Here is a 13345-nt window from a genome sequence, read left to right on the forward strand (position 1 = left end):
TGTGTTGTGTGATGGTGGTGGTGCGTGTTGTGTGATGGTGGTGGTGCGTGTTGTGTGATGGTGGTGGTGTGTGTTGTGTGATGGTGGTGGTGCGTGTGTGTGGTGGTGGTGCGTGTGGTGTGTGATGGTGGTTGTGCGTGTGTGTGTGATGGTGGTGCGTGTGTGTGATGGTGGTGCGTGTGTGTGTTGTTGGTGGTGCGTGTGGTGGTGGTGGTTGCAGTGATGGTGGTGGTGGTTGTAGTGATGATGGTGGTTGTAGTGATGGTGGTGGTTGTAGTGGTGGTTGTAGTGATGGTGGTTGTAGTGGTGGTGGTGGTTGTAGTGATGGTGGTTGTAGTGGTGGTGGTGGTGGTTGTCGTGATGGTGGTTGTAGTGGTGGTGGTGGTTGTAGTGTTGGTGGTGGTTGTGATGGTGGTTGTAGTGGTGGTGCTTGTGGTGGTGGTGGTGGTTGTAGTGATGGTGGTTGTGGTGGTGGTGGTGGTGGTTGTAGTGGTGGTGGTGGTTGTGGTGGTGGTGGTTGTAGTGGTGCTGGTGGTTGTAGTGGTGGTTGTGGTGATGGTGTTGGTTGTAGTGATTGTGTTGGTTGTAGTGATGGTGGTTGTAGTGATGGTGGTGGTTGTAGTGATGGTGGTGGTGGTTGTAGTGGTGGTGGTTGTAGTGGTGGTGGTTGTAGCGGTGATGGTTGTGGTGGTTGTGGTGGTTGTAGTGGTGGTGGTGGTTGTAGTGGTGGTGGTGATGATGGTGGTTGTAGTGGTGGTGGTGGTGCTGATGGTGGTTGTAGTGGTGGTGGTTGTAGTGGTGGTGGTGGTGATGGTGTTGGTTGTAGTGATTGTGTTGGTTGTAGTGATGGTGGTTGTAGTGATAGTGGTGGTGGTGGTTGTAGTGGTGGTGGTTGTAGTGGTGGTGGTGATGGTGGTTGTAGTGGTGGTGGTTGTAGTGGTTGTAGTGGTGGTGGTGGTTGTAGTGGTGGTGATGGTGGTGGTTGTGGTGATGACGGTGAGGTTTCACGCGACCCCCCCTCCTCACTCCCACAGGCTCAGAGTGACACAGACCACGGCCTCCCACAACATCAGCACCATCAGCAGCAGCAGCAGCAACAGCAGCAGCAACATCACAGCCTGGCCCATCAGCACCATCACCCCCATCACCAGCACCATCACCCCCATCACCAGCAACAACAACAACAGCAACTGCAGCAGCAACAACAACAACAGCAGCAAGTCACACGAACTAAAAGCGCCCCAAATTTACCCGGAGCCCCGATATCTGCCGCTCACCACTCGGCCATCCTGCATTCCGGAACCCACCATCCCGGGACCCCCGTATCCGCAACTCACCATCCTGGAACCCCCATATCCGGAACGCACCATCCCGGGACCCCCGTATCCGGAACGCACCATCCCGGAACCCACCATCCCGGGACCCCCGTATCCGGAACGCACCATCCCGGAAGCCACCATCCCGGAACCCCGGTATCCGCAACCCACCATTCCGGGACTCCCGTATCCGCAACCCACCATCCCGGGACCCCCGTATCCGCAACCCACCATCCCGGAACCCACCATCCCGGAACCCCCATATCCGGAACCCACCATCCCGGAACCCCCGTATCCGGAACACACCATCCCGGAACCCACTATCCTGGAACCCCAGTATCCACAACTCACCATCCTGGAACCCCCATATCCGGAACGCACCATCCTGGAACCCCCATATCCGGAACGCACCATCCTGGGACCCCCATATCCGGAATGCACCATCCCGGGACCCCCATATCCGGAACGCACCATCCCGGGACCCCAATGTCCGGAACCCACCATTCGGGGACCCCCATATCCGGAAGTCACCACCCAGGAGCGTCGCACCTCCTTGGGGGTCAGGGGCTGATTGCGGATATGGGGGGGGCGCCCCCGAGGGGTCTACACGGACCCCCGGAATCTCTGCTACTCGCCCGAGCCCAGGCACAGGTGAGGCAGGGGGAGGGGTAGAGGGTGGGGTTCACGGTGACCGTGTGGGTGGGTGGGGTTCACGGTGACCGTGTGGGTGGGTGGGTGTGGGTGGGTGGGGTTCACGGTGACCGTGTGGGTGGGTGGGGTTCACGGTGACCGTGTGGGTGGGTGGGGTTCACGGTGACCGTGTGGGTGGGTGGGGTTCACTGTGTGGGTGGGTGGGGTTCACGGTGACCGTGTGGGTGGGTGGGGTTCACGGTGACCGTGTGGGTGGGTGGGGTTCACGGTGACCGTGTGGGTGGGTGGGGTTCACGGTGACCGTGTGGGTGGGTGGGGTTCACGGTGGCCGTGTGGGTGGGTGGGGTTCACGGTGTCCGTGTGGGTGGGTGGGTGGGGTTCACTGTGTCCGTGTGGGTGGGTGGGGTTCACGGTGTCCGTGTGGGTGGGTGGGGTTCACTGTTTTGGCCGTGTGGGTGGGTGGGGTTCACGGTGTCCGTGTGGGTGGGTGGGGTTCACGACGGCCGTGTGGGTGGGTGGGGTTCACGATGGCCATGTCAGAGACACAGAGCTTGGGTTCGAGACCTGGGTCTTGGTGTGTCTCTTTCTGAAAGCGCACCTAGCGTGGGACGAGTGCCCTATTTCACGGTGGCTCGGAGATGTTGACTACCTCGCCTGGTACGCAGGAGGTCGTGGGTTCGATACCGACCCTGTTGATACCTGCAGCTGCATATTTGAAGTTTCCGTCCCTCTCCCTGTGATGCTTGCGCGGATTTTCCTCCAGATCCTCCGGGTTTTTCCCCCTCCACGTTTTGGAATGGACGTCACGCATTGAGAGTATTTTAGCTCCTCTAAATGTCCCACGTGATGATGATTATTCGCTTCTTTGGGCTATCATACGTGGGCTGTACCTGGTACATTAAAAAAGAGTTTAGTTTGGGCCGCGATGAGTATGGGTCTCTGTGGTTTCTGCGGATTTTTATGGTCTCACGTGATGATGATGATCAGCTACTTTGCCGAGCTATAATTTGTGATGGCCAGGCCGCTTGTGACTAAGAGACACACAGTAGCTGGTGAAATAAAAATAGTTTTATAGTTTAATATTTTAGTTTGTGATGACCAGGCCGCTTGTGACAGATACACAGTAGCTGGTGAAATAAAAATAGTTTTATAGTTTAATAGTTTAGTTTGTGATGGCCAGGCCACTTGTGACTAAGAGACACACAGTAGCTGGTGAAATAAAAATAGTTTAATAGTTTAGTTTGTGATGACCAGGCCGCTTGTGACAGATACACAGTAGCTGGTGAAATAAAAATAGTTTTATAGTTTAATGGTTTAGTTTGTGATGGCCAGGCCGCTTGTGACTAAGAGACACACAGTAGCTGGTGAAATAAAAATAGTTTTATAGTTTAATAGTTTAGTTTGTGATGACCAGGCCGCTTGTGACTAAGAGACACACAGTAGCTTCAATGGGGCACTAGCCGGTCAAACACAAACAATTTTTCAGTTGAGAATAGCTTAGTTCAAACAGTTCATAGTTTAAATTTTGATTTAAAGCTTTCGTGACTGCAGTAATTCATATTCTTAGCTCTTTCGGTAAGGTCACCTTGAAGGGAAACGATAAAATAATTAAACACGTATAAAACGACGAAAAAAAATTCTCACGACGTTTCGACAGGTGTGGAAAAACCAGCGGCAAAAAAAACCATTTGAAACAAGTGGCGGTTATTTATAAAAACGTTTTTTTTTATATAAATGAACACAAACGCAGGTTTTTTTTTTACAAATAAATAAAACGCGAAACCGCCGCTTCTGTCAAATGTTTTCTTTGCCGTTGGTTTTTTTTCCCCCACACCCGATGACGGCCGTTTGCGCTACGGTCGAAACGTCGTGAGGATTCTCATCGTTTTTACGCGCTCTTTGTTGTTTTCCCTTCAACGTGACTTGACCGAAAGGGCCGACGAGAGACGGTTTGTCGCTCGCGCGAAGTACGTCCCCACCTCACCCACCGCCCCGCCCGCCCGCTCGCTCGCTCCCACTCTCGCCTCTCCCCTGCAGGCGGATCAAATCCACTTGCAGCAGCAGCAGCAGCAGCAACAGCAGCAGCAGCAACAGCAGCAGCAGCAACAGCAACAGCAGCAGCAGCGCCGCGCCTCCTTGCAACGGACGTCGTTGGATGGCGCTCGCGCCGCTGCCGCTCCGTACCAGGCTGCGCCCGCTTGTGGCGTGCGCGTCGAACCCAAGCTGTCGCCGCTGGCGAGGCCCGGCACAGCCGCGGTGCCCGCAGCTTCCATGCAACAGCAGCAGCAGCAGCAGCAGCAGCAGCTGTTGATGGCGATGCAGCAGCAGCAGCAGCAGCAGCAACAGCAGCAGCAGCTGGCGGTCGGAGGCAGTGGGAGGATGTTGCTGATGGTGCCCGGGAGGCCGGATGGTAGCCACGTGCACCGCACGCTGGACCTGCAGAAGCTCATGAAGGTGAGGAGGATGGTGATGGTGGTGGTGGTGGTGGTGAGGGTGGTGAGGGTGGTGGTGGTGGTGGTGGTGGGTGGTGGTGAGGGTGGTGGTGGTGACTGTGGTGGGAAGAAGAAGTCACACTCCCTGTGAGTGGCTGGCTGAGCTGCCGTCTGTTGAGGAAGTACTGAAGGCGATCCGGAGTCCGAGACCAGCAAAGGCAGCGGGCAGAGATGATCTCCCAAGCGAAATGCTGAGGGAGGGTGGCGTTTGTGCACAGACTGCCCTACATGACATCATAACAGTCTGGATCACTGGACGGATTCCACAGGATTGGAAGGATGCCCTGGTGGTCCCCCTCTTTAAGAAGGGGGACCGCACAGACTGTAACAACTACAGGGGCATCTCACTCCTCAGTGTGCCGGGAAAGGTCCTGGCAAGGATTATTCAACATCGCCTCGCCAGGCACGCTGAGGAGAGGCTTGCGGAGCCCCAACGCGGTTTCAGGAAAGGGCGGTCCTGCACAGATGCCGTATTTTCTGTCCGTCTGCTACAGCAGAGGTGTTGACCTGGTCAAGGCCTATGATATCATCAGTAGGCCTGGGCTCTGGGTCGTTCTTCGTGCTTTTGGAGTACCTGACCCTCTGCTCACGATCATTAAGGACCTTCATGATGGTGAGCGGGCCCGTGTAAAACTACGTGGCCGGGAGTCGGAGCCATTCTCTGTACACCTTGGGGTGCGACAGGGATGTCCTCTGGCTCCCACATTATTTAACATCTATTTTGACCACGTAGTTCGTGAAGCCTTCAATAGCTGTACCGGGGGAATCTCCATATGGTACAGATATAATGGGAGGCTGATCGATGCCCGGGTGCGGTCAAGGGATGGCTCCCTATTGCTCAACCACGTTATGTATGCCGATGATTTGGTAATAGCTGCTCACTCAGAGGAGGAGTTGGAGACGCTGCTGCTGAGACTGGAGCGTGCCACTAAGAGGTGGGGCCTTACCATGAGCCCCACCAAAACTAAGCACCTGCCTGGGTATTTTGTACCATCGGACACTCCACCCCCACAACTCCCAATCGGTGATGGGGCAGTTGTGGAGAGAGTGGAGAGTTGGTGGTGACTATGGTGGTGGTGGCAGTGGTGGTGACGGTGGTGGCAGTGATGGGGCAGCTGTGGAGAGTTGGTGGTGACTATGATGGTGGTGGTGGCGACGGCGGTGGTGGCAACGGTGGTGGTGACGGTGGTGGCAGTGATCGGTGATGGGGCACTTGTGGAGAGAGTGGAGAGTTGGCGGTGACCATGGTGGTGGTGGTTGGCGGCAACGGCGGTGGTGACTATGGTGGTGGCAGCTATGCGCGAGAGAGTGTTCAGCCTCGTTTTAACATCCCCCTCTCCTCCATCTCCCCCTCCATCATCTCCCTTCCCCTCCCTCCTCTCCTCCCCATCCCGCGTCCCCCGCCTCCCCTCTCGTCCCATCTCCTCTCCCCTCTCGCCTCCACCCACTCACTCACACACTCACCCACTCACTCACTCACCCACCCACTCACTCACCCAATCACTCACTCACTCACCCACCCACCCACTCACCCACTCACTCACCCACTCACCCACTCACTCACTCACCCACCCACTTACTCACTCACTCACTCACCCACTCACCCACCCACTCACTCACCCACTCACTCACTCACCCACCCACTCACCCACCCACCCACTCACTCACTCACCCACCCACTCACTCACCCACTCACTCACACACTCACCCACTCACCCACCCACTCACTCACCCACCCACTCACCCACTCACTCACTCACCCACTCACTCACTACTCACCCACTTACTCACTCACCCACTCACTCACTCACCCACTCACCCACTCACTCACTCACCCACCCACTCACTCACCCACCCACTCACTCACCCACTCACCCACCCACTCACTCACCCACCCACTCACTCACCCACTCACTACTCACCCACCCACCCACTCACTCACCCACCCACCCACTCACTCACTCACTCACCCACTCACTCACACACTCACCCACTCACCCACCCACCCACTCACCCACCCACTCACTCACCCACTCACTCACACACTCACCCACTCACCCACCCACTCACTCACCCACCCACTCACCCACTCACTCACTCACCCACCCACTCACTCACCCACCCACTCACCCACTCACCCACCCACTCACTCACTCACCCACCCACCCACCCACCACCCACCCACACGAGCAGAAGTACCCGGTGGTGTGGCAGGGCCTAGTGGCCCTCAAGAACGACACGGCGGCCGTGCAGTTCCACTTCGTGTCCGGCAACAATGTCCTGGCACACCGCTCACTGCCGTCACCCGACGCCGGACCCCCCCTGCGCATCGCCCAGCGCATGAGGCTCGAGCCGGGGCAGCTGGACGCAGTCGCTAAGCGGATGGCGGTGAGTGGGTGAGCGGTGGGTGTGGGGGTGAGTGGGTGGGTGGGTGAGTGGGTGGGGGGGTGAGTGGGTGGGTGGGTGAGTGGGTGGGTGGGTGGGGCGAGTGAGGAGAGGGGTGAGCGGGTTGGTGGGAGTGGGGTGAGTGGGGTGGGTGGGTTGAGTGGGTTGAGTGGTTGAGTGGGTGGGTGGGTTGAGTGGTTGACTGGGTGGGTGGTTGAGTGGGTGGGTGAGTGGGTGGGTGGGTGAGTGGGTGGGCGAGTGGGCGGGCGAGTGGGCGGGTGTTGTGACCTGCAGTGCGGTGAGTGAGTGAGTGGGTGAGTGGGTGGGTGGGTGAGTGGGTGGGTGAGTGAGTGGGTGGGTGGGTGAGTGAGTGGGTGGGTGGGCGAGTGGGTGGGTGGGCGGGTGGGTGAGTGAGTGGGTGAGTGGGTGGGTGGGTGAGTGGGTGGGTGAGTGAGTGGGTGGGTGGGTGAGTGAGTGGGTGGGTGGGCGAGTGGGTGGGTGGGCGGGTGGGTGGGTGAGTGGGTGAGTGGGTGGGTGGGCGAGTGGGCAGGTGGGCGGGTGGGCAGGTGTTGTGACCTGCAGTGCGGTGAGTGGGTGGGTGAGAGAATTAAAGTCGATGGGTGGGCAATTGGAGGTGAGTTAACCTGCTGCCCCTACTGCTGCCTCTACTGCTACCCCTACTGCTGCCTCTACTGCTGCCCCTACTGTTACTGCTACCCCTACCGGCCCCTACTGCTACTGCTGCCCCTAATGCTGCCCCTACTGCTGCCTCTACTGCTACCCCTACTGTTACTGCTGCCTCTACTGCTACCCCTACTGTTACTGCTGCCCCTACTGCTGCCCCTACCGGCCCCTACTGCTACTGCTGCCCCTACTGCTACTGCTGCCCCTCCTGCTGCTACCTCTACTGCTGCCTCTACTGCTACCCCTACTGCTGCCTCTACTGCTACCTCTACTGCTACCCCTACTGTTACTGCTACCCCTACCGGCCCCTACTGCTGCTGCTGCCCCTACTGCTGCCCCTACTGCTGCCCCTACTGCTGCCCCTACTGCTGCCCCTCCTGCTGCTGCTGCACCACCGCCCGCAGGTGGAGAGCGACTACTGCGTGCTGCTGGCGCTGCCGTGCGGGCGCGACCAGGAGGACATGGTGGTGCAGACGGAGTCGCTGAGCACCGCCTTCATCAGCTACCTGCAGCACAAGCAGGCGGCCGGCATCATCAACGTGCCCAACCCGGGGTCAAACCAGGTGGCGTGAGGGTGGATGAGCGGGCGGGCGAGTGGGTGGGTGGGTGGGAGGGGGGTGGGTGGGTGGGTGGGTGGGCGGGTGGGTGGGTGGGGGTGGGTGGGTGGGTGGGCGAGGGGGGGTGGGTGGGTGTGTGAGCGCTGTTAGTAGCGGGTAGCAGAAACTTTCTCTGCACTTGTAGACACACTACACACTACACAACACACACACACTACACACACACACACACTAAACACACCACACACATGACACACACATCTAGTTTGTGATGGCCAGGCCGCTTGTGACAAAGAGACACACAGTAGCTGGTGAAATAAAAATAGTTTTATAGTTTAATAGTTTAGTTTGTGATGACCAGGCCACTTGTGACTAAGAGACACACAGTAGCTGGTGAAATAAAAATAGTTTATAGTTTAATAGTTTAGTTTGTGATGGCCAGGCCGCTTGTGACTAAGAGAGACACAGTAGCTGGTGAAATAAAAAAGTTTATAGTTTAATAGTTTAGTTTGTGATGGTCAGGCCGCTTGTGACTAAGAGACACACAGTAGCTGGTGAAATAAAAATAGTTTTATAGTTTAATAGTTTAGTTTCTGATGGCCTGGCCGCTTGTGACTAAGAGACACACAGTAGCTGGTGAAATAAAAATAGTTTTATAGTTTAATAGTTTAGTTTCTGATGGTCAGGCCGCTTGTGACTAAGAGATACACAGTAGCTGGTGAAATAAAACAATAGTTTATAGTTTAATAGTTTAGTTTGTGATGACCAGGCCACTTGTGACAGATACACACAGTAGCTGGTAAAATAAAAATAGTTTTATAGTTTAATAGTTTAGTTTGTGATGGTCAGGCCGCTTGTGACTAAGAGACACACGGTAGCTGGTGAAATAAAAATAGTTTTATAGTTTAATAGTTTAGTTTGTGATGGTCAGGCCGCTTGTGACTAAGAGATACACAGTAGCTGGTGAAATAAAAATAGTTTTATAGTTTAATAGTTGTTTGTGTTGGCCAGGCCGCTTGTGACAAAGAGACACACAGTAGCTGGTGAAATAAAAATAGTTTTATAGTTTAATAGTTTAGTTTGTGTTGGCCAGGCCGCTTGTGACTAAGAGACACACAGTAGCTGGTGAAATAAAAATAGTTTTATAGTTTAATAGTTTAGTTTGTGATGGCCAGGCCGCTTGTGACTAAGAGACACACAGTAGCTGGTGAAATAAAAATAGTTTAATAGTTTAGTTTGTGATGGTCAGGCCGCTTGTGACTAAGAGACACACAGTAGCTGGTGAAATAAAAAGTTTTATAGTTTCATAGTTTAGTTTGTGTTGGCCAGGCCGCTTGTGACAAAGAGATACACAGTAGCTGGTGAAATAAAAATAGTTTTATAGTTTAGTTTGTGTTGGCCAGGCCGCTTGTGACTAAGAGACACAGTAGCTGGTGAAATAAAAATAGTTTATAGTTTAGTTTGTGATGGCCAGGCAGCTTGTGACTAAGAGACACACAGTAGCTGGTGAAATAAAAATAGTTTTATAGTTTAATAGTTTAGTTTGTGATGGCCAGGCCGCTTGTGACTAAGAGACACACACTAGCTGGTGAAATAAAAATAGTTTATAGTTTAATAGTTTAGTTTGTGTTGGCCAGGCCGCTTGTGACTAAGAGATACACAGTAGCTGGTGAAATAAAAATAGTTTAATAGTTTAGTTTGTGATGGCCAGGCCGCTTGTGACAAAGAGACACACAGTAGCTGGTGAAATAAAAATAGTTTTATAGTTTAATAGTTTAGTTTGTGTTGGCCAGGCCGCTTGTGACTAAGAGACACACAGTAGCTGGTGAAATAAAAATAGTTTAATAGTTTAGTTTGTGATGGCCAGGCCGCTTGTGACAAAGAGAGACACAGTAGCTGGTGAAATAAAAATAGTTTTATAGTTTAATAGTTTAGTTTGTGATGACCAGGCCGCTTGCGACAAAGAGTTACACAGTAGCTGGTGAAATAAAAATAGTTTTATAGTTTAATAGTTTAGTTTGTGATGACCAGGCCGCTTGTGACTAAGAGACACACAGTAGCTGGTGAAATAAAAATAGTTTAATAGTTTAGTTTGTGTTGACCAGGCCGCTTGCGACAAAGAGTTACACGGTAGCCGAGTGGTGCACTAGCTGGTCAGATAAAAACAATAGTTTAGTTCGTGGAGAGAATATTGAAACGCCACTAACACTATCTGACTATCTCCCTGTATCTCCCTCCCCCCCTGCCCTCGTGTCTCCGCCAGGCGGCGTACGTCCTGCAGATCTTTCCTCCGTGCGAGTTCTCGGAGACACACATGGCCCGGCTGGCTCCAGACCTCCTCGCCAGCGTCGCCACCATCTCCCACCTGCTCATCGTCATCGGATCAGCGTGACATCATCATCATCATCCCCCCAACCTCTCCACTCACCACACCGCATGATGATGATGACGACGATGATGACGGCGGTGTAACGATGCCGACGGTGATCGTGGTGATTATGGTGGTCGTGTGACGATGGGTGTGATCTTGACGGTGGTGATAACGGTGATCGTGGTGGTGGTGATGATGATGATGGTGGTGATCGTGGTGATGACGATGGTGATCATGGTGATCAATGATGGTGATGATGGTGATGATGATGGTAATCATGATGGTGATAATGATGGTGATCATGGTGATGATCATGGTGATAATGATGGTGATCATGATGGTGATCATCATGGTGATAGCGATGGTTGCTCATGTTGATGATGGTAATGATCAGTTTAATCCCTGGGTGGACATACATGCGTCTCTCCCCATCTCTCTCCCAATCTCTCCCCGTGTCTCTACCATTGGTAATCTCTCCCCATGTGTGTGTGTGTGTCTCTCTCACGTTATTATGGGGGGGGGGGGGTGGGTGGGGGGGTGAGGTGGGGGGGGGGCGGTGTTAGGGGTTAGTGGGCGGGGTGGGGGTCTGTGTCATCGCGAGTTTGGAGAGGACTCCGTTGGTTGCTCGCTGTAAATATTTGGTAAAGGCGCCACCACCTCTCTGTGCAGCTGCCACAGCGAGGGTGGGCGGGCAGGGGGAGGGGGGAGGGAATTGGTGGGGGGGTGGGTGGGTGGGGAGGGTGGGTGGGTGGGGGTATGGCACTACCACACCTCACAATTTGTGAGTACCTCTGGGCTGGAGCTGGGAGTAGTGGACACACAAAACCCACGGTTGAATTTGTGAGTTACTCTGGGCTGGAAGCTGGGAGTTGGTGGGCACACACACCCACGGTTTAATTTGTGAGTTACTCTGGGTTGTAGCTGGGAGTTGTTGACACACACACCCACGGTTGAATTTGTGAGTTACTCTGGGTTGTAGCTGGGAGTTGGTGGGCACACACACCCACGGTTGAATTTGTGAGTTACTCTGGGCTGGAAGCTGGGAGTTGTTAACACACACACCCACGGTTTAATTTGTGAGTTACTCTGGGCTGGAAGCTGGGAGTTGGTGGGCACACACACCCACGGTTTAATTTGTGAGTTACTCTGGGCTGAAGCTGGGAGTTGTTAACACACACCCACGGTTTAATTTGTGAGTTACTCTGGGTTGTAGCTGGGAGTTGTTGACACACACACCCACGGTTGAATTTGTGAGTTACTCTGGGCTGGAAGCTGGGAGTTGGTGGGCACACACACCCACGGTTTAATTTGTGAGTTACTCTGGGCTGGAAGCTGGGAGTTGTTAACACACACACCCACGGTTTAATTTGTGAGTTACTCTGGGCTGGAAGCTGGGAGTTGGTGGGCACACACACCCACGGTTTAATTTGTGAGTTACTCTGGGCTGGAAGCTGGGAGTTGTTAACACACACCCACGGTTTAATTTGTGAGTTACTCTGGGCTGGGAGTTGGTGGGCACACACACCCACGGTTTAATTTGTGAGTTACTCTGGGTTGTAGCTGGGCGTTGTTAACACACACACCCACGGTTTAATTTGTGAGTTACTCTGGATTGTAGCTGTGAGTTGTTAACACACACGCCCACCGTTTAATTTGTGAGTTACTCTGGGCTGGAGCTGGGAGTTGTTAACACACACACCCACGGTTTAATTTGTGAGTTACTCTGGGCTGGGAGTTGGTGGGCACACACACCCACGGTTTAATTTGTGAGTTACTCTGGGCTGGAAGCTGGGAGTTAACACACACACCCACGGTTTATTTTGTGAGTTACTCTGGGCTGGGAGTTGGTGGGCATCATTCAACAGTCAGACTTTTAGGAACAAGAACAAAACGAATCAATTTTCAAACACGACGTTATGGGACAAGATAGGACTTTTTGCCAATCGCAAACTTGACTGTGCTCTGTAAATATTGTACATGGGTGTTTCACCCGCTGGGTGAGGTGGTGGGTTCAGGGGTTGGGGTTTTGATTTGGGGGGGTCAGGGTGGGCAGGGAAGGAGTGAGATTGGGGGGGGGGGGTGGGTTGATAAGGGGGGGGGGAGGGGATGGTGTGAGAGTGTTGTCGTTTATAAATAAATCGAGAACTTCAAATTCTCTCCGCAAATCAGACGGAGGCGATCGTTGGCGATTGGTGGCTATCTTTGTTGGGGGGTGGGAGCGGTGTGTGGGTGGGGTGCTGGGAGAGAGATTGCACTGTGTGGGGGGGGGAGGGTGGGTGACGGAGGTCTGAGAGTGTGGGGAGCGGTGGTGCAGTGGTTAGCGCAATGTGTGTGTGTGTGGGGAGCGGTGGTGCAGTGGTTAGCGCACTGTGTGTGTGTGGGGAGCGGTGGTGCAGTGGTTAGCGCAATGTGTGTGAGTGGGGAGAGCGGTGGTGCAGTGGTTAGCACACTGTGTGTGGAGCTGTGGTGGTGCAGTGGTTAGCGCACTGTGTGAGTGGGGAGCGGTGGTGCAGTGGTTAGCGCACTGTGTGTGTGTGGGGAGCGGTGGTGCAGTGGTTAGCGCACTGTGTGTGAGTGGGGAGCGGTGGTGCAGTGGTTAGCGCAATGTGTGTGTGTGTGTGTGGGGAGCGGTGGTGCAGTGGTTAGTGCAGTGTGTGTGAGTGGGGAGTGGTGGTGCAGTGGTTAGCGCACTGTGTGTGTGTGAGTGGGGAGCGGTGGTGCAGTGGTTAGCGCACTGTGTGGGGGGGGGGGGGAGCGGTGGTGCAGTGGTTAGCGCAGTGTGTGTGAGTGGGGAGCGGTGGTGCAGTGGTTAGCACACTGTGTGAGTGGGGAGCTGTGGTGGTGCAGTGGTTAGTGCACTGTGTGTGTGAGTGGGGAGTGGTGGTGCAG

General features: G+C 54.2%; 1 protein-coding gene across 1 annotated transcript in view; it reads left to right on the forward strand.

The window, feature by feature from the left end:
• Window positions 1–10975, forward strand: part of LOC116958293 (uncharacterized) — a 32489-nt gene extending 21514 nt beyond the window's left edge. Inside the window, 5 exon segments of the mRNA XM_076058443.1 lie at window positions 1035–1967; window positions 4005–4421; window positions 6653–6847; window positions 7933–8091; window positions 10349–10975. Coding sequence (XP_075914558.1) covers window positions 1035–1967; window positions 4005–4421; window positions 6653–6847; window positions 7933–8091; window positions 10349–10477 — 1833 coding nt within the window. The 3' untranslated portion in view covers window positions 10478–10975.
• Window positions 10976–13345: the final 2370 nt, after the last annotated feature.

Source organism: Petromyzon marinus (genome assembly GCF_048934315.1).
Source record: "Petromyzon marinus isolate PM22_M1 ecotype Great Lakes invasive population chromosome 75 unlocalized genomic scaffold, UKy_Petmar_22M1.pri1.0 chr75_unloc.1, whole genome shotgun sequence".
Classification (NCBI taxonomy): domain Eukaryota; kingdom Metazoa; phylum Chordata; class Hyperoartia; order Petromyzontiformes; family Petromyzontidae; genus Petromyzon; species Petromyzon marinus.